Source organism: Giraffa tippelskirchi, chromosome 3 (genome assembly GCF_054371585.1).
Source record: "Giraffa tippelskirchi isolate mGirTip1 chromosome 3, T2T-mGirTip1v1.2.pri, whole genome shotgun sequence".
In the NCBI taxonomy this organism is placed as follows: Eukaryota; Metazoa; Chordata; class Mammalia; order Artiodactyla; family Giraffidae; genus Giraffa; species Giraffa tippelskirchi.
The window spans coordinates 53,488,804-53,510,013 of record NC_137277.1 but is presented as its reverse complement, the minus strand read 5'-3'; the positions used below and the strand labels follow the sequence as shown (position 1 = coordinate 53,510,013).

Here is a 21,210-nt window from a genome sequence, read left to right as displayed (position 1 = left end):
CCCAATCTGTTCATCCTCCAGATGCGGCCCAGAGTGGGGGAGAAACTTGCCCAGAGGAACACAGCTGGGGGCTAGAGTTGGCCTGGAGGGCTTCTAAGGTCTCTTGAGCTCCAGGAGTCTGAGGGCTTTTGGTGAGAGTCGCACAGGGAAAGGTGGGGGTGATTGCAGGTGCTGGGCGGGGCTGAAGACTTGGGCCGCTTACCCAGGTCGGGGGCTCCTTCAGCTCAATCCTCACGTGGGCCTTTCGGTTCTTGTACACAAACTCCATCAGCTTCTCGGCATCGTGACCCCAGATCAACACTACGGGCCACGTCAGCCCCAAGGGTTGCTGCAGCTGCAGGAGAGGAAGTGCCCACAAAGGCGGCTGTGTTTTTTGTCCTGACTTCTGCTCCTGCAGCACGTTTCTCTTCCTCCCTCCAGCCCCCTCCTCAAGCACCCCTCATCCAGGGTACCTGCTCAGCAGCAGCTCGATCCTCCGTGATGTCAAAGAGGACGGCGCTGGCTCCCCGCTCCCCTGCCATCTGGGCCTGCAGAGACACACAGCAGAGGTCCGGCGGGGGTCAGACACAGCCCGTCCATACCCTGGCCTCACCCCCCTCACACATCCACCCCTGCCTAAGGCGCACCCCACACCTCTGCATACTCACACCTCTAACACATGCAAGGGGTCAGTAGGGTTAGGGTCCCCCTGCCCCGCTCTGAGCTCACTCAGGGCCACTGCCTTCAAGGACCATATTCGGTCCTTACTTTTGTAATGGAGCAAACCCTTAACAGGGTTCAGTAGGCGCCAGGGGGTGGACTAGGCTCCAGGCCTGGGAACAAGTAAGATGGCCCTGCCATGGAGGTATCTCTAGTCTGCCTTGGCTAAGAAGGGTGAGAACCGAGAGCAGGGAGTGACCGCAGTCCCCCAATCCGGGGCGTTGGGGGATGACCTGTTGGGGGGGTCGCCTGTTCAGAAAGGTGGAGAGCTCCTTCAGAACAGAGCTGGGCTTTCCAGGGTCCAGCCGTGCCCCACAGGAGGAGGGTGCAGGGCACCTCCTCGCCTCCACGGGCCGATACAGGAGCCCGGGGCACTGCCCTCCCCGGGGGCGTCTAGGACATCCCCGGGCTCAGCCCATCTGTCTCCCCGCCGCCGTCCAGTTGGCCAACTCCTCCTCCGGCTCCAGTTCAGGGCCTTACTGCAGTCCCCTGGCCGGTGCTTTCTCCCCTTCACCCCTCCCTGAGGGGGGCGACAGAGCCTCGGCTGGGGAGGGACCCAAGGGGCTGTTCCAACAAGGACGCCACATGCGCGCTCGCCAAGCTGCCAGAGTCGAGCCAAGCGGGCGGAGCAGACGGCAGAGCCAGAGAGAGAGAACCAGAAGCGGGAGTCGAGGGGCTCTGGGGGTGCGGGAAGACACGGGCACTGAGAGCTGAGGGTGCGGTGGGGGCGCGCGGGCAGAGGACCGGCAGACCGAGCGCTCTGCGGCCTCCCTCGGGCGCAGACGTCCTCCAGGCCCCCCGCCTGGCGCGGGGGCACCGCCCGCCGGCCTGGGGCCGGGGCCTTGGGGGGCTGGGGCTGCTGAGGGCCTGGGGCTGGGGCCTCGGAGCCCGCGGCCTTCCTGCAGGCGCTGAAGGAGTTAACTGCTCCGCACGCGGTGGAGGCAGGAAGAGGAGCCCGCGCCGGGCTTACTCACTTCGCTCACACCCCCAGCGCTTTGATCTCGGCTTCCCATCCCGGGAGAGCCTGTCAGGGCAGGTCTCCGGGCAGGTCTCCCGCCGGGCTGGCCGGGGGAGCGGCTGCTGCTCCTGGCTCCCTGCTCCCCACTCCCCGGGCAGCCGCAGGGGCCCCTCCGAACAGGCAGGGGTGCCCCGGGAGGCTGGTGGAGACACTCTAGCGGGGCATTTTCGGTCGGGAGGGCAACTTCCCCCTTCCCTTCCTCCTTCCCTGCGGAGCTGGGCCGGGACCTCCACCAGCGCCCAGGCCCAGGCTCGCCAGGCTGTCCCTGTACGAACTGCTGAAGTGGTGGAGAGCTCACAGCTTTCATCCTCCTCTAGCCTGTTTATGCGCTGGAAGTCTCCCCTAGGAGACCCCCTAGGCCATCTAGGTGACCCCGGGGGGGGGGGGGGAAGGTGGTCCAGGGACTTCCCTTGTGGTCCAGTGGTTAAGACTGCTATTTTAATGCAAGGGGCCTGGATTCCATCCCTGGTCAGGGGACTAAGATCCCACATGCTGTGAAGGTGGCCAACAAAATTAAAAAAAAAAAGTTGTCCAATCTTCAGAGGCCTCCAAACCAGAGCATGGGAGCTACCCCAGGGGAATAGGAGGAGGACTTATGCTAATCTCCTAGTCTATAAACTGGCCAAGGGGTGGGGGTGGGGGTCACCCCAGTAATCACAGAACTGAGACTCCTGGATCCTCAGTGCTACCAAGGGCTTCTGCTTCTCATCCCCAGGGTGAGACCTTGAACCCAGCCCAGCCTGGAAGAGCAGGAGGGAAGGGCACAGATTTTCTCTGGAGATGTTCTGACTTCTCCACCCCTCTCTCTTTGAAGGGTTGGGGTAGGAACAGTGGAAAGTAATTACCCTGACATTCAAACACCCCAGCCGAATACAGCCCATAATTACAAAGTTGTAAAAGTGATCAAAGAGAGAGGGTTGGCCAACAGGGGAAACAAACAGGACTTTCAGGCAGTCGGTGCTCAGGTCCAGAGTTCTAGGAATCAAAAAGCAAGATTTAGGGCCAGATGGCTGCCCCCTCAGGGGACTTCCCATGCTGCCCTCCAGTCTACCTGCACCCGAGCAAGAGAGAGGGAGGAAGAGAAGCACTTCTTCAGAGACGAGAACCTGGAAGAGGGAGGATAGGCAGGCCCTCAAGACAGAAAGATAAGCTTTAGAAAGACATCCCAGAGGCCTCTCTGGGAGTTGCAGAGGCAGCTGGCCTTCTAAGAGCAGCAAGCAGGCTGCCCACTGCCTGGAGCAGGGAGGCCAGTGCGTCCCAGGACTCGGGCGCGTCTACACTCTGCACTGCCCTGTGCACGTCTACACTCTGCACTGCCCTGTGCCTCATATCTTCCTCTCCAGGCACCTCACTGTGGATCTCCCCCTCATCACCGACTGACTGAGCACCCACTGTGCCCAGGACACCAAGCCGGGGAAGGCCAAGCCCTCCAGAACAACTCATAATCTAGCTGCAGAGACAAGGCATATATGTAAAATTATAATGCTGATAACAACATTCTAGAGTACAAATAAATGAAAGAGACCAGTCATTTCCAAACCTTTTTTCACTGCAGAAAGCCCTTTCCTCCATCTCCCCCCCCCCCACACACACACATGCCCACACTGACAAATCTTCAACACAAAAGAGATAAAGGTGAGTTGAGGTTGAGGGTGGGACTGGGGGTAAGAAGAACCCTTGGCTTCCCCGCCCCCATCCCAGCCCCTGACAAGGCCCTTCCATGAAGCCTGGTGTGTAATGCATGGCCAGAGACCCTGGCAGCATGCTTGGAGGTAAGGGCTTCTGCTCTCAGCGGCCTAGCTGGGCTGAGTCAATCAGGACAGATTCAGTAGAAGAGGTGGGCTTCATCTAGGCTTGAAAGTGAGGGTAGGAGGAAGGAGAAGGGATAACACCTTTATTGAGACCCACTCTGCCCAGACTGAATCTGCTATCAGTTATTAGCTGTGAAACTCTGGGCAAGTCATTTAACTGCTCTGCACCACAGTTTTCCTTTCTATAAACTCGGGGTAATAATTGAGCCTACTTCATAGGGTTGTTTTGAGGGCTATATAATTTAATCCATGTAAAGCCTTATAAGTGCCTGGCACAGAGTAAGTGTTCCGTAAGTGTTAGTTATTATCATATTAGCTATTATCATGTGCTTTGTGTGCGTGATTTCATTTGTTCCTCACAATAACTCTGTAAGACAATCATCAACCCCACTTCTGAATTGAGGAAACTGAGGCTCAGAGAGACTGAACAACTTGTCCAGGGTCACACAGCTGATAAGCAGAGGAAGCAGAATTCCCACCCAGGACTTCAGCCTTCTGAGTACCTGGTTACCAGGGGGTGGTCTCTATGGTAAGAGAAGCAGGGCTTATATCCATCTTTTTGCCTCCAGAGCCAGCTCCTTCCACCAGGCAAAAGGCCACGGTTCCAGTCCACGCACAGGGTGGTAAGGGCCTGGGGAATCACAAGGGTGGCTGTGGAGCTGCTAATAGAGGAAAAGAGACTGGGACTTCCCTGGTGGACCAGTAGTTAAGACCCCACACTTCCAGTGCAGGGGGCTCCGAATTGATCCCTGGCTGGGGAACTAAGATCTCACATGCCGTGAGGCATGGCCAAAAAAATATTAAATAATAGTAATAATAAAAAAGAAACCAGTCTGGGTGACTGGGTAAGAGAAGGAAGGTGGTGGTGCTGACAAGAATGAAAGAGTCCAGAAGAACTATAGTGAGGGTTTCAGAGATGGAGAGAGAACAGTGAGAGAGAAAGATCAACCGTGTTACCTGTGAAAGCACAGGATAAAGATACCAATGACAAGGGCCATAGTGACCGCTGCAGTCATTTGTTGAGTGATCGCTGTGTGCTAGGCACAGGGCAAGAGCTTCCATGTGCAGTGTGTCTTCCACCCCTCCTAACTACTATATGAGATGGAAGCCTTTTACAGATGGGGAAACGGAGGCTCCAAGAGCTTTTCACTGAGGGCAGTGCAGATGCTGGGCTCCAGACGTGGGGCTGCCTGGCTCTGGAGCCCCAGTTCTGGGGATGGTGACAGCACCCCAACACTAATGGATATGCCAACAGAGCTGACGGAGGTCAGTGGTTTTCAAATTTCCTCACCAAAGAGCCACCTTTCCCCTATTCCTCCCATGACCCTATTTTTAAATATGTTTAACCAAGCTAACTGCATTTCTTAGGCACAATTCATTTTCCTATGAGAAAACTTGTATTAACACATGGAACTGATAGAATTCCAACCAAATGCGAAAAAAAGAAAAACACACTGAAGAGCTTAGTTGAGCCTGTGGGATGTCTAAAATTATTGGGAAGTCAAGGCACTTCTCCTGAGCTGTTGGTTTTGCATTTGATTTAGCTCAGGCACTACTTGGCACTTGACAGACACTATTTTCAACCTTACCTTGGTCACTGGGGTAGGAAATCAAAGTCCCATTTTATGGGAGTGGAAACAAAGGTCCAGCCAGGTTCATTAAGTGCCTCAGAGAGCACTAATCGATGTTCCTCGTGACTCAGCGTCTCTGCACATGGCTCACGTCTCCTACAGAAACCTGGTCCTCTAGGGGCGACAAGAAGCCTCCTGTCCTATGTGGGCACATCCTGACGGGTTGCTGAGTGTCCACATGCATGTGAAGTCACTCTCTGCTTCAGAGGGACAGCAGGGCTTCTCAGAACCCATCCTCCCCATCCTCCCCATCCATCCATCTCCCCCGCTCTCTCTGCTCACACTCACCTACCTAACAGCAGGCAGTCATTTACCAAATGAACAGTGAGTGCATTTGCCCACACTTTGTCAAGCGATGGAAATGAAATAGCCAGAAGCAGGGCAGCTTCAGCCTAACAAAACACTGCTGACAGCAAGGCCCCTCACCTTCCTTCAGAAACACTGCACTCTCCAGCTCTTCTGGTGGGTCCTGGCCCCCATCTCCCCCTCCCTGGGAGCCCCTCCAGCATCAGCATAACCAGGCCGACAGAATATCCTCACCCATCCGTGGGCACCATACTCTGCCCATGACCCTGTCTCCTGGGGAATCAGTGAAGAACCCAGGCTCTTCCCTTGAGACTCCCGGCCCAGGAAACAGCCCTCAGGAGGACCACGAACCCCCCTAGGAGGGCCTGGGCCTAAGCACAAGGAGCAGGCACACAGGGTGGGGCTGTCACCCTCCTCTTTCACCCCCACCCTGGGAGCAGGACCCCCACCCTGAAGTCTGCCTGACCGAGCCTCCCACTATCTACGCTCTGGCTTGTGTCAGCATGAGAATCCTGCCACAGAGGTTCCGTTTTCCCATCCAGAACAGGAGGCAATAGGGCACAGGGGTTAAAAGCTCGGGGCTGAGAACTGGACGAGGCTCGGTTCAAATCTCAGCTCCGCCCCTTGCTCACTGCGTCGTCGCTCTGGCAAGTCACTCAAGTTTTCTGACCCTCACTTGTCTTCTTCGTCAAACAGAGAATAACAATATCTAGTTTTCCTGATCGCTGTGGAACGTAAAGGAGAATTAATATGCAAGAAGTATCTATCCTGGGTCCCACCCTCATATCAGCCCAAAGAAAACAGTAACTGATGTGAAAGCAGGGGTCATGAATGCAGATGTCTGTGGGTCTGTGAGGTGGCAGGCCGGTGGGCAGCGTGCCAGTCAGAGAGCCTGTGACAGTGAACAGGTGGCAGCGGCTGCCAGCTCCAGCCAGGGGCGCCCTGTGGAAGTGTGGCCCACCACTCGGCAATCTCAGAGGAACAGTATTTTAAGGGGCACTGGCTTCTGTTTCTGCTCTTTCTGCATGGTGCTCAGTGAATATATCTGAAAGATGGAAAAGCCCTCCGGCTGACCCCTTCTTTGCGCTGATGCTGGGCAGGGGGCGGGGTGTCGGCACGTCCACATGATGGGGAGGAGGAAGGAGGGGGTCCGAGCCCTAGGAGACAGCCAGGAGGTTCTGCTGGCACACGGCTGGTGGGAAAGGATGGGGGCCTGCATTGCCCTGTTTCTCAGACCAGTCATGGGCTACAAAAACCTCAACTGAGTACATCACTCTCGAGAAACAAGTAGACAGTGAGCACAGGACCTCTCACAGCCCAGAGCTGGGTGTAGTTCCGAGTGTGTGGGAGTCAAGGGTGACTCTACCTTGCTGGCCAGCGACAGGCAGGGGCGGGGGGCCCGCTGGGGACTCTCCAGCTTGACGATGCTGATGAACCCAGGCTCCAGATTGTCATCATCACTGGCATTGCACAGGTAGAGGGGGTGAGACTGCAGGGAGAAAGAGAGAGACAGGTTAGGAGGCTCTAGGGAGCAGCAGGCGCAGCTGGGAGAGCCTGGCACTTCCTCACTGTTCTCACAGGGGCCTGGCAGGCCTCCTGGTGCCACAATAGAGGGGGTTTCCTATCAGATGGTCTCATAGCAAGCTAGGAGCCCCCAGCTGTCATTTCAGGGGCACCAGGACCAAGGATTCATGGAGGTGGAGGCAGACAGGAGCGAGGGCTGTCCGAAACGCGCACCTAAGTGAAGAGCCTGTTGCAAAGCTACTCCAGCAACCCTCAAGCCCTGCTTTTCCAAACTGGTTAGCTGCAAAGGGCTCTCCTAGTCCTAGCCTCTCCCACCTCCTAATTCTGCTCCCAGACCCCAGGTGCAGAGCCTCTCTCAGTGCACTTGGAATCTCACCTTCCCCCCTTGCTCTCCAAGGGCAGTGCTGGGCGTCGCTGGTGCCTCCTGTCCCAGCATCCGCCTGTGCCTACCCTGGGAGTAAGCAGGTTGCTGATAGGGAGAAGAACTGTTTGGGAATAAGGTTTGGCTAAGAGTTATCACAATTCCTAGGAGCTCATCCTGTGCCCTGGAAGGGTGGATGGGAGGATGCAGCCTGCTCTGCCCACCTGCTATGAGGGTATGGCAGGTCCAGCCAAGACCTGGGGCCTCCAGCCTGGCTGGTGCAGAGCAATGACTCAGGGGAAGCAGGCCAATAGGCCTAACAGAGACTATAGGTCCCCACGCCAAAGGGATGAAACTGCCCGTCTACACACTCTCTTCTTCAGGGTGATTTTTTTTTTTTTTTTTTTTGGCCACACCTCACGGCATGTAGGGCTTTTCCAGTGGCTAAGCCACCTGCAATGCAGGAGACACAGGAGATGCAGGTTCAATCCCTGGGTCGGGAAGATTCCCTGGAGGAGGGCAGGGCAACCCACTCCAGTATTCTTGCTTGGAGAATCCCATGGACTGAGGAGCCTGTGGGCTATAGTCCATGGGGTCTCACAGAGTCAGACACGACTGAAGGGATTGAGCAAGCACACATGGCATGCACGTTGGATCTTAGTTCCTCAACCAGTGATTGAACCTGCTACCTCTGCATTGGAAGCATGGAGTCTTAACCAAACTCCCCTGGACTGCCAGGGAAGTCCCTCCTTCAGGGTGATTCTAATAACTACTCAAACCTAATTTTCCCAGAGTACTGTGAGAGCAAAGCATAATTCTATGGGCCAGGGATTCCCACATGGTAGAAACCCAACGTATCCTGGCAAGAATGGGACTTCCTACTAGGGAGTTGCCCACGATTCCCTGGCTCCTGCTGTTGAAGTCTAAAGGACTTCCAGGAAGAACTAGAGAGAATTTGGTCAGAGGAACCAGAGACAATTTTGAATTTATGAAGATGTTTATGAACATGATAATGCCAATGCTGGATTTAAAAGCACAATCACTTTTTGAAAGCACTTTTGAGCTATTTTCTCATACTGTGTCACTGCAGCCCCTTGAACATAGTAGGTTCTCAATAAGTATGTGCTAGCTCACTTTGAATTTTATCCCTGTGAATAAAAATCTCTGGGAAGGGGCTGTTGAGAGAGGAGCAAGTTCCATTCTTGCTGCCAGAAATTAAGGCCTATCAGGCCAGTGGTGATCAAGATTTAGTGTGAGAGAAAGTTTCTATACCCCCCAGCCCCCGGAAATGGTGTGGGGCATAAAGTTGGGAACTGTAGTGAAGCTGTAGCCCCATCTCAACAAGCTCTACTAATCTGTCCATCTACTCATTCATTTCTTCATTTTACCAACACCAAAGGCCCTCCTGGTGCCAGGCACTGTTCAATGAATGGAGGAGTCAACAATGAATATGGTAGGCTCTTTGCCTCAAAGAAGCTCAGAATACAAGAGTGCAAACACATTGTATTGTGCTGTAGTAATGCAGGTTCATTCAAGGGCCCATTGGAGGGCCTGGGGATGGGGACCTACAATCCCATGGGGGAGGTCAGAGTGACTTGTGCTCCTTTGGGGACTTAAATGATGTGTGTTCACCCAGTGGACCCACAACAAGGGGGAGGGCAGCTTCCTGGCAGAGGAAGCAGCCTGTGCTGAGGGTTGGGATGGACTGCAAACTGAAGAAACAACAAAGACTGAGGCTCCTGGCGGGCTACAGTCCATGGGGTCATGAAGAGTTGGACATAACTGAAGCGACTGAGCAAGCACACAGGGCATGCACGTAGGATCTTACCTACTATGTAGGAGGTACGTATAGTCCAACTTTCTCAAGATAACTCCAAGATGCTTCTCCCTGACCAGAGGGTCAAGGGGGACAGGAGAAAGTCACTTTGGAGAGGAGTACTCTTTAGAGAAGGATTTGTGAAAATTTAACCAGCACACTGCCCCCAGGTCTTCTTGCAGGGGTGGGAACCAACACGTACTTGCCTATAGTGCTCAACAGAAGGGTGCTGAGATGGAGGGGAAAATACGGTGCAGCGTCACCAGACTTCCCTGGTCCTGAACTAACAACTACAGAAGAAGGAACGGAGGAAATGGCCATCAGTAAATGCCTTTGGCATGCCAGAGCCTGGAGGTGTCATCTCACTATGAGGTAGGTGTGCTCATCCCCACTTACAGAAAGAAGCTTGAGGCTCAGAGAAATCAAGGCCACACAAGAGTAGAACTCAGCTCTGTATGACTCCACCCTCTGGAGTCATATAACTCCAAATGAGACTCATAGTTGGACTTCTGGCTGGTCCAGGGATTAAGAATCCAGGGGACACGGCTTCTATCCCTAGTCCTGGAAGATTCCACATGCCATGGGGCAACTAAGCCCATGTGCCACAACTACTGAGCCCATGCTGTGCAACGAGAGAAGCCACTGCAATGAGAAGCCAGCGCACCACAAGGCTACTACAGAGTAGCCCTGCTTGCTGCAACTAGAGAAAGCCGGCCGGCAGCAATGAAGACCCAGTGCAGCCGCAAACAAAGTAAAAAAAAAGAAAGAAAGGAAACACATAATGACTCCGCCATTGTTAATCTAATGATGAGGATGACGATGAAAGTTCACATGTATTGAGTAAATATGGTAGACCAGTGTCCTAACCACTTTTGTATATTCTTTTTATCCTCCTAACAACCTTATAATTGTCTCCATTTTAAAAATGAGGAAACTGAGGCACAGAACAATTAAGGAACATGCCTAGGATTACACAGCTGAGAGCAGATCATTAGAGGGATAGAAAGAAGTAAGATGAAGTTAAAAAAAAAAAAAAAGAACAATCTTCGTCTGACTTTGAAAACATGGTACCTTCCCCTAATTCATAACCAAGAAAATCTGCCTTCCTAATTATACATTCCTAAAGCATACGACCCAAACACAAGTCCCTGAAATACTGGTGGTGACTTCCAGGAATATTCCAGGCTCTCTTTTAGTGAAGAGTGCTCCATGGTCCCCCTGGGTGACCCCAGCCAAACCTTCAACTTTGATTTCCACACTGAGGTGTTTAATTACATTAGTGCAGCCCAGACCTCTCGTGAGTTCCAGACCCTCAGGAGGGGCCTGGACATTTTTGCCTGAAGAACCTGAAGTGAGACACCTCAAACTCAGCATTTCACCATTAAACTAGTCATTTTATCCCTCAAAACTGCCCCTCCAGTGTTCCCTATTTGAGGGACTGGAACCACCATCTACCTATTACTCAAGTTAGATGACTTCCTAGTCTCCTCTGAGCTCCTTCATCTCGTACCGCCACCTCCAACAACCAATCACCAAATTCTTTTCTTAATATTTACTTATTTGGCTGTATCAGGACTTAGTTGCAGTGTATTGTCTCTTCATTGGGGCACATGTGCTCCAGAGTGCACGGGCTTAGCTGCTCTGAGGCATGCGGATCTTAGTTCCCGGACCAGGGATTGAACCTGTGCCCTGCACTGCAAGGCTGATTTTTAACCTCTGGACCACCAATGAAGTCCCCAATCATCAAATTCTAGCAATTCTATCTCCTAAACATTTCTATTCTTTGTCCTCTTTCTGCCATTGCCATACTAACTCTAGCACAAGCCACCACCCAATTTACTGAAATAACCACTTAACTAGGGTCAACCCACCCTGCTCAGTTCCCGTACTGAAGCCAAAGTGGTCTAATGTGGGCATGTCTCTTCCTCTCTGGGCTTCCCTGACACCTCAGTTGGTAAAGAACCCACCTACAATGCAGAAGACCTTGGTCTGATTCCTGGATCAGGAAGATTCGCTGGAGAAGGGATAGGCTACCCACTCCAGTATTCTTGGGCTTCCCTTGTGGCTCAGCTGGTAAAGAATCTGCCTGCAATGTGGGAGACCTGGGTTCGATCCCTGGGTTGGGAAGATCCCCTGGAGAAGGGAAAGGCCACCCACTTCAGTATTCTGGCCTGGAGAATTCCATGACTGTATAGTCCGTGGGGGTGCGAAGAGTCAGACACGACTGAGCGACTTTCACTTTCACTCACTCTTCCTCTCTAGGAGCTGAAAAGGCTCCTCATAGCTCTTAGAATAAAGTCTGCACTTTTAAACATATCTTAAAAGGCTCTGCCCACTCCAGCTCAAGCCTTCATGCCCTCCCTATGGCTTGCCACCCCTCCAATGCCTCTCCCTGCTGGTGGCCCATGCTCCAGAAACAACTTGTTTCATGTCTTCAAAACCTTTGGTGTTGCTGCTCTGTCAGGGTAGGTTGGAGACCCTCCTCGGGGCCCTTGTGTGCGTGCTAAGTCGCTTCAGTGGTGTCCGACTCTTTGCGATCCTACGGACTGTAGCCAGCCAGGCTCCTCTGTCCATAGGCCCTTAGAGCACTGTAATTCCCCAGGCCTAGACTTACCCCGGCCTGCCAATGCAGGAGACGCGGGTTCTATCCCTGGGTGGGGATGATCCCTTGCAGGAGAGCATGGCAGCCCACTCCAGTATTCTTGTCTGGAGAATCCTGTGGACAGAGGAGCTTGGCAGGCTATAGTCCATGGGGTCACAAAGAGTCAGACACAACTGAAGTGACTTAGCACACACACACAGACTTACCCCAGGGTATTTTAGTTATCTACTTACTTCCCTCCCTCCCTCCGCCAGCCTGTGACAGACCTCCACTGCCCCTCCAGTGCCTGCTACATAGATTTTATTTAATTCTTTTCAAAAAGTATTTATTTGGCTGCGCCGGGTCTTAGTTTCACCATTCGGGATATTTTCATTATGGCATGTGGGATCTAGTTCCCTGACCAGGGATCAAACCCAGGTCCCCTGTATTGGGAGATCAGAGCTTAGCCACTGGACCATCAGGGAAGTTCCCACTACATAGGTTTTAGAATTAAATATTGAATGCCTACAACCAGATAATTGACAGTTACCTATGAAGACAGCACGATGTACCAAAATCCTGATAACCATGGCTTTGGGAGAGGAATTAGAGAGGAGATGGAGAAGAGACTTTGGTGTTTTGCTCTGAGTACTTCAATCACAGGACAATGTGCAAAAATATTAATTTGAGTTTTATTTTGTGTTGTTGTGGAAGAATAAAAAAGAATGAGAGCTATTTATATACTGTTCCTGTCTTTTCCCTCCTCTCATTCCAAGAAGAGAGCCTTGTGTTCTATTTCCTTGCCTTGGGGTTCATTTACCAAAAGCAAAAGTTGCTAAAGGTCTCTCGTCCTGACTTTGGTGAAAGACTGAACTCACTGAGGACATGGGAGTGTCCTGAGGGCAGAAAGGAGTCTGTCTGAGGAGCTGGGTGGGGGTAGCGGGTAGTCCGAGTCCCCAGAACCTGGAGGATAGGGAAGGGGCCTGGAGAGTGCCACGTGCTGGGAATCTACAGCCTGTGCCCCAGAAGGGGGGACCCCGGAGGCTGGACCCTGGCAAAGATGCTGTGCCCACCTGGACTCCAAGGGAACACTTGTGCTGGGACAGTGGTCACACTGGTGACGACCAGTGTGGGCAAGTAAAGAGTGTTAGTTATCTCAGTCTTGGCCGCTCTGTGAGGGGCAAGCTCAGTCGCTTCAGTCGTGTCTGACTCTTTGCGACCCCGTGGACTAGTCCCCCAGGCTCCTCTGTCCATGGGATTTTCCAGGCAAGAGTACTGGAGAGGGTTGACATGTCCATCTCCAGGGGATCTTCCTGACCCAGGGATAGAGCCTGGGTCTACTGCAAAGTGGGATAGGACCTTTAAGTCAGGAATTTCATTTTAAAAAAATACAGTACCATGGTATTTCTTGCATAGTCATATCTGTGGCATGAAAATCATGCTGACTGTGCTTATGTATGGAGTCTTTTACAATGAGAGTTTCTCAAGTACGTATTCTCAGTTTAAAAACAAAAGCCAAGAAAAGGTCATTCAACTCCTAGCAAGGCAGGTTGGTCTCCCTGGGGTGTAACACAGGGGCTGTTTTTACCTCCTCCTCCAGGGAATTTTCAGCCGGGAAGAGGGCTCCTGAGAAGAAAGCAGATTTAAATGCATCTGCCTCCTTGGGAAGCAATGTCTCCTAATAACGCAGATGTAAACATGATTTCCACATCAGCTACCCGTTCTGTCAGTGATATCAGGAGAGGACCAAGAGAAATGGGCTTGCAGGACTTGGGGACGGTATGGCTGGGGAAGCCTCCTAGAAACCAAGCCAGCTTAAGGACTACCTGCATCTTGCTGAAAGGCCAGGAGACACAGTGCCCAATTCCAGACACTGCTATGAGGAGAGGAGCAAATTACAAGGACTTCTTCCACAGGGTCTGGGCCACTCCGGCTGAGAATCCAACTCTGCACACACATTTTAAGCACTGATGTAAAGGCGTAGGTCTTTGCTGGCGTGGGCTGTATTTCTTGCTCTGGTGTCTGTTCTGTATGTTTCTGTCCTCCTCCTTCAACTTATTTGTTCTGATTTTTCCATTCCCTTCCCAGCCTTTAGGTTCATTTTATGACTCCATCATTTAGCTGTGTGACCTGGGACAGGTTGTCACTTAGCTTTCCTGAACTTCCTATTCTTCATCTTCAGAATGGAATAAAAAATGCCTCCTGATGATCATGAAGTCTGGAGACAATGGCCCTAAGTGCCTAGCATGGAGCCTCCTGACACTCAGTAAGTGCTCATTACTATTTTTTGTTAATATTTATTTGTATGTATTTATTTATTTGGCTGTACCACATCTTAGTTGTGGCCTGTGGGATCTATAGTTGAAGTATACAAACTCTTAGATGTGGCATGCGGGGTTTAGTTCCCTTGCATTGCAAGTACCAAGTCTTAGCCCTTGGATTTTCAGGATCATCCCAAAAAGTGCTCATTAAATGGTCGTTATTTTTATTGACACTGTTGGATCTGCAATAGTAAAATCCCTACTTATTCTCGGAAGAGACAAAGCCCGTCCTGACAGCTTCTCCCTCGGTGGTCGTCACAGCACCTCTGAATGCCAGCGCCCCCCGAGGCCCAGTCTGGGACAACTCAACTCATTAGCCACGGTCACTTCCCTCCTGGGCTCAGCCCTCCGAACCCCACTGAACAAGCTCTTCCAGTTCTCAGCCCGCCTCCTTCCCATGTGATCTCATTACCTCCTCACAAAGGGCATTCCAGGGCTCAACTGAGCCCCGAACTTAACGCGGGTCTTATTTAATCCATGGCATCTCCTCCGCTCCGGGTGTGTGCTCTTGCAAGCAATTCTCTGCTGTCTCCTGTTTCCCAGCCGCCCTCGTCCCCGCCCAACTCAGCCGCAATAATCTCTCATTCTCTGAGTCCACTCACAGACCTTCACCCAGGCCTTGGTCGGGTAACTTTACTGCCTGCTACAATTTTGCCTTTGTAATCAGGAACATTGGCCAGGCATCAAAGACACCTTCTCCCCATTTCCTCTTTTCAGATTTTATAATCATCCTCTCCTGTGCAACCTCCATTACCTGAACTTGGAACTACCTGACTTTTATCTCCGGCGACAGGACCCAGGAGCATCGTAAAGTCATGCCCCTGGAGCTGGGCGTTGGGAAAAGCAGACTGACCTGGAGTTGCTGCTGCTGCTGCTGTAGTCTCTGAGGGCCAGTGTGGGCATCTTGCCCGTTATTTAAAGAGGCCGATGCTCACCTCTACAGGGTAGATCCTAATGGCAATTGTTTAGGATTTGGAAACTTCTAGACTGCATTTCCAGCCATCCTTAGACTGCATCTCTGCCTCTTTGGGGTGGCTGAGTTTCCTAATCAGTTAAGTTGGGAGGCTGGAGGATTGTTAAGAGGAGTTTCCTTTTATCTATTTGTTAAAATGCTTTTACAAGGAAAATGTATTCCTTCTTGATTGTGTGATTTTTTTTTTAAAAGGTACAAAAGAAAATAATGTTGGTGGGAGGAGAGAAACAGAACCATAACCTTGATGGAAAGGGACTAGCAGAGACAGGATGGATGATAGAGGCCTCCAGTATCTCTTGCCTGATCCAGAGAAAACTTCCTGGGGGCAGGGGTGCTGGTGAGTAAGAGGGGTGATAAGAGAAGAGCTGAAAGGACCTGCCAGCTTCCAGTGGAAGGCAGGGGGCAGTCTGAGGTGAGGAGCTGAGCTCGCTGAGGGTCCAGGCTGGGGCTTTGCATCTGGTACCTCTTAGTGGGCTTCCCTGGTGGCTCAGATGGTAAAGAATTCACCTGCAATGCAGGAGACCCGGGTTTGATCCCTGGGTCAGGAAGATTTGCTGGAGAAGAGAATGGCTACCCACTCCAGTATTCTTGCCTGGAGAATTCCATGGACAGAGGAGCCCAGTGGACACCAAATCAATGGACATGAGTTTGAGCAAACTCCAGGAGATAGTGAAGGGCAGGGAGGCCTGGTGTGCTGCAGCCCATCCAAGAGTCGGACATGACTCAGCAACTGAACAGCAAGAACAACAGGCCCTTCGTGTTTGGTGAAAGAATGAATAAAACTCAACTTGAATCCAGTTGCCATATAGTTTATAAAAGAGATATGAATTGCTAACAGTTGAGCCTGGTTCAGACCTGTAAGGTACCTTTAAAACTTGCTTTACACAGCCAAGGAATGTGAGCCTCATGCTACAGACGGCCCATGGTTACATAAGGGAGTTAAAGGAGGCTGAAGTCTCCTCAATTCAACCCCAGTTCCCTGAATATTACACCATTCCGCCTCCAAGTCTATGTGTTGGGAAGCATTCTGTGTGGTATAACATCAGCTACTAGAATCAGAGTACTAGAATGCCTGGAAAGAAGGCTTCAGGATCTACATTTCTAGAATTTTCCAACTTGAATCATTCTTAACAACAAGACAAGAGCTGTCTGCTCCTTTTCCCTCTGGGCCCAGCCTCTCTCTGCCCAGCAGTCTCAGCTTCCTTCTTCCCCTCTAGGGCTTATCTCATCTCTCCTAGCCACAACAAGGCAGTCAGACCCAGACGCTGCTCAGAGATGCTTTCCCAATGAATCGTCCATGTTTGTCTAGGATGAGAAAGGTGTGTCCTGAAATTAGAGGTCACACAAGCTCAGACCCAGATAATGGACATTCAGGCAGACTGCCACCTCTCTCACTGTCTCCTCCCACATTACAGTCTTCATTCTTCAAGTAAAAAAGTTACCTCCCCTTGTCTCAGGTCATGTCCAAGCTCCATGATGTAACTAGACTTCTTTATCCTACGATGGTCCTATGGTGGGCCTTTCCTGACCTCACACTCTGCCTGGCGTCTTTGTGGTTCACAGGGTCATGCACGCTCATGCTCAATCACTCAGTCATGTCCCACTTTTGCAACCCCATGGACTGTAGCCCACTAGGCTCCTCTGTCCATGGAATTTTCCAGGCAAGAATACAGGAGTGGGTAGCCATTCCCTTCTCCACGTGATCTCCCCAACTCCGGGATCAAACCTGCATCTCTTGCATGAGCAGGCAGATTCTCTACCACTGCATCACCTGAAAAGCCAAGGTCATCACCACCTATCTATAATTTCTTTTAATAAAATACATATAAGGAGGAAGATATAATATTAAGTATTACGCTATCTTTCTGGAATTTTAAAATGACACATGCACACGTTTTAAAAAGTTACACATATTAAATAGATACAAACTAATTTTTTTTAAATCTATTTTTTTATTTTGACGGCACCAAATCTTAGTTGTGGCATGTGGGACCTAGTTTCCTGATCAGGGATCACACCCAGGTCCCCTAAATCGGGAGTGCACAGTCTTAGCAACTGGACCACCAGGGAATTCCCCAAACTGTAATTTCTAAAATACATCTTACAAATCAAGCAGGAAGGAAGGAAGAAGAAAGGGTGGAGAAAGAAGAAAGAACTGACTATCTGAGTAGATTTTGAAATACACTGATATCAGAGGAGAAACCTTATTTGGTGGAAATCAGAAAGGAGAAAAATCACAACCACCAAAAGGTAGAGTTTCGTTTTTTTTTTAAATTTTTGGCGGCACCCTACGACATGTGGGACCTTAGTTCTCTGACCAGGGATCAAACCCATGTCCCCTGCACTGGAAGGTGGACTCTTAACCTCTGGACCACCAGGGAAGCCTCTCAAGAGGTAAGAGTTTTTGTCCATTATATTCCCACAGAGAAACAGGGTTTGTCCTGAGTCAGTCCATAAGGACCTCTAGTTACAGGGGCACCAAGAAGCTACACATGATGTTAGGAGCAAAGAAGAGGGAGGAGCCCATCAAATATCATTTTAGTTACTTCAGTGTGTTTTGGAAGAAAGGTTGGGAAATAGAATACTAAGGCTCTGAGGCCCACGAATGTCAAGACCTTAGGAGACACCTCAGTCACGTGGTTTGGAGTCTCTCCCTCCACCAGGTAAGGAATTCACCTGGCCTCAAATGCTAAGAATCCTACCAAGCGATCTGACATGTCAGATGCATTTTGCTGCTCAGCTAGTGATCACTGTCGTGGGAGATTTTGATGCCCATACTGACTTGCATCCTGTAGGAGGCACCAAGACCCCTCATTTAGCCAGGTCTTGTTCAAAAAGGTCCCCTGCAGGAAGGCTAAGGTCTGAACACAAGTGGCAGCATCACAAGGGTTTAATACCTGCTCCGCATACTTCTGGGATAAGGGTCTAAAGAGGCTTTGGACAGGGCCCTTCCCAGGCCTGGCCTTTACTCTTCCCACACATGAAAGTTCACTGAACTCACATTTAACCCAATGTGCTGTCTGCAAACAGCCTTGACACAGTCTGGTTTATTATTTTGCTTTTCTATTCTAGCCAAATGCATGCCAGAGATGGTAGGAATTTAGAAACCTGCTGGAAGCAGGCAGTGTTTGTTTTTAGGTAATTATTTAGATTCAGATTTTAATGCTGCAAAGGCCAAAGACTAAAACCAAACAGTCCCTGTGGAAAAAAAAAAAGACCAAAGAAATGAAATTGAGGAAGTCAGATTATTCATTTAAATATGCCATTCATTTAAATATGCCATGCCATTCATTTAAATACGAGGACTATCAGAAGGGCTACTCAAGCATTGCTAAGTTCAGTGATGTCAGTGCCTGTGTGTGAAATGGCTACATAAATCTGGCTGTTTCACACACACTTTCTGTTTTTTTCTGCTCAGAGGTTGTAGGGATTTCCAGCTGCCCTGCAAACTCTGCTTCACACTCCTGTCTTCCATGACTGGCTTAGAGGCCCTTTGAGGGCAGATATTGTATTCAATACTGTATTGTTCCAATACTTTGGCCACTTGATGTGAACAGCTGACTCATTGGAAAAGACCCTGATGCTGGGAAAGATTGAGGGCAGGAGGAGAAGGGGACGACAGAGGATGAGATGGTTGGATGGGATCACCCACTCAACAGATACGAGTCTGAGCAAACCCCGGGAGATAGTGAAGGACAGGGAAGCCTGGTGTGCTGCAGTCCATGGGGTGGCAAAGAGTTGGACACATCTGAGTGACTGAACAACAAATTGTATTAAAATGGGCCTGGTCAACTAAATCTATGCCCAGGTTGTTTTGTTGCTGTTGTTTGTTTTCTTATTGTTGTTGTTGTTGTTTTTTAAGTCTTTATTGAATTTGTCACAATACTGCTTCTGTTTTATGTTTTGGTTTTTTGGCCAAGAGGCAGGTGGGATCATAGCTCCCAGACCAGCGACTGAACCCCTTGCATTGGAAGGCAATGGGCCACCAGGGAAGTCCCTCTACGCAGGTTTTAATGGGCACATTAAAAGCTAGGGAGTATGCTTGGCTGGTACCAATCCCCAGATCCTGGGCAGTCACAGACTGTTCCATTTACATTGCAAAGTGGAAAAAAATATGGATCATGGCTGTGTCCTTCAATAAAGAAACAACAGAGGAAATACAGGGGTGGCTGCATTGAGAAATTACATCAGGAGGAGGAGGAGGACACAGTGGTTCAGGCCACAGCCAACACAGATGCCCAGAGTTTCTCCTCGAAAGCCACTGGGGATTGAGATCAGGCCAAAGAGGCTTCTGTTCAGAAGAGACAGCAGCCAGGGGAGGTCTGTGCTGGAGACTGCCCAAGGGCTCCAGCCTGACTGCTGACGGCCCTTTGACCACAGCTCTGAGCCCCCATCCACGGGGTGGCCCTGGGGAAGAGGCCTGCTCCGGGGGGACTGTTTAATGATTTGCCAGCAAAGAACAAGGCAAACAGACTGCTGGCAGCTGCCTGGATGCAATGGGAGAGTTGATTTTTATTCCCACCCACAGTGCAGCCTTCTAGGCAGGGGAAAAAAGAAAAAGTGAGAGAGGGTGTCATGAGAGCCTAGGAGAGACTACCATTTTGGGCTCAGCATTTCACTGGGTCTCTATGGATGGAGCCTGGATATCTTGGCATTGGTGCCAGTTGGTATTTCCATCCTCTGAATACTTGAATAATTCCTAATAGCATCTCTTGAGCTCCTAGGAACTATAAAGTAAGATATTTAAGTGGCTTCTTGTGGCAGAGTTCTAGACATGAAAGAGAGTGGGACCAGGAAATCACTGTCTTTGCTTTAAGAAATCTTTTACAGGAAGTGTATAATATGGGAAAGTAGTTTGGTTCGCTAATAAATTCCTTTTACTTTCTCTTCCAATGAACCTTTCCCCTAACTCCTTGGCTCTACAGAAAAAACAAGTGGCACCTCCCATTCTCCTGTGAGCCACAGGCTCCAAGATCTAAGTGCTACAGCTCCCCACCCTTTCTATCCTTGACCTCCCAGCCCAGCCCAAACTGGGCCCTTCTCTAATCCTCTCACCAGCCTTCAGTCCCCCGAATTCCTTTCTCTCATAGAGTCTCCTGGGCTTCCCCGGTGGCTCAGATAGTAAAGCATCTGCCTGCAATGCGGGAGGCCTGGGTTGGGAAGATCCCCTGGAGAAGGGACTTGCTACCCACTCCAGTATTCTTGTCTGGAGAGTTCATGGACAGAGGAGCCTGGCGGGCCATCCAGGGGGTCACAAAGAGTTGGACGTGACTGAGTGACTAACACACATGTGGAGTGTCCTGAAGTGATATATTCAAAATTCTTAAATGACACTTACCCCTTACAATTAGTTGCATCAGTGTTCCACTGTGACCCACCCTCTCTCCCATTTCCTCCAGAACACCTGGTTCTTAAGAGATTCGACAGAACTACTTCACTTCCTGTAAAGTCGACCCTGAGCTCCTTCAAGTAAGAAGGACTTGTACATGCTAGATGTTAAGAAAAATGCATGTTGAATTATCTGTTCTAATTACTATATTTGAGATAAATAAGTTTGGTGGTTGCCTTGTCATTTGATCAGGATATGATTATTTTCATATTTCTGCTTTCTCTTTAGAAACCTTCCGTATATTCCCTGTAAGTTTACATTTTAAAGCCAGTTTTATTGTATTTTGACCTCTAAGCAGGGGAGAGTTCTCTTCTTTCCCTTTTATATGATGCTTAATCTCTATAACCCTGAACAAAATCACTTATTTTAGGAAGAACTTTCCACTTAATAACCCATCCCCAGGTACTCTTATTTACTTACTGTCTTTCTTCAGTATCAACATGCAGAAAAGAGCATAGTCCTTAATGCATTCCCTCACCCCAAAAAAGGGACTAGTTCCTGCTCTCAAAAGACTAAAATCTGACAGTAGATCTATAGCCATGTACACACCCACTTATGGACAAGAATCCCAAGGCCATCTGTGAAACAATACACAGGGAACGTAAATTCACAGAGCACAGCACATACGTTCTGGGAGACGTGAAATGAACGAGGAGACTCACTTGCTCTCACTAGGTCGCTTTAGGTGATCCCCTGTCACTTTGGGTCCTCTGGTCTGTCTCCTAGGTCTGATCGGAAGCTCTTTCAGGGCAGGAGCCGTTTAGAGACTATTAAAAACAA

The 21,210-nt window shown here is 50.2% G+C and overlaps 1 protein-coding gene across 5 annotated transcripts in view; it reads right to left on the bottom strand.

Annotated features, from left to right (window-relative positions):
- Positions 1-21,210, bottom strand: part of RNF43 (ring finger protein 43) — a 65,095-nt gene that overhangs the window by 10,364 nt on the left and 33,521 nt on the right. Inside the window, exons 2-4 of one of the 5 annotated variants that reach the window (XM_081585221.1) lie at positions 6,832-6,954; positions 453-527; positions 203-334 (exon numbers count right to left, since the gene is read on the bottom strand). In XM_081585221.1, the coding sequence (XP_081441347.1) occupies positions 203-334; positions 453-527; positions 6,832-6,954 (330 nt within the window). Of the gene's footprint in view, positions 1-202; positions 335-452; positions 528-747; positions 3,241-6,831; positions 6,955-21,210 lie in introns of those variants that run through there. The other 4 variants (XM_081585222.1, XM_081585224.1, XM_081585225.1 and 1 more) reach the window with 4 other exon arrangements.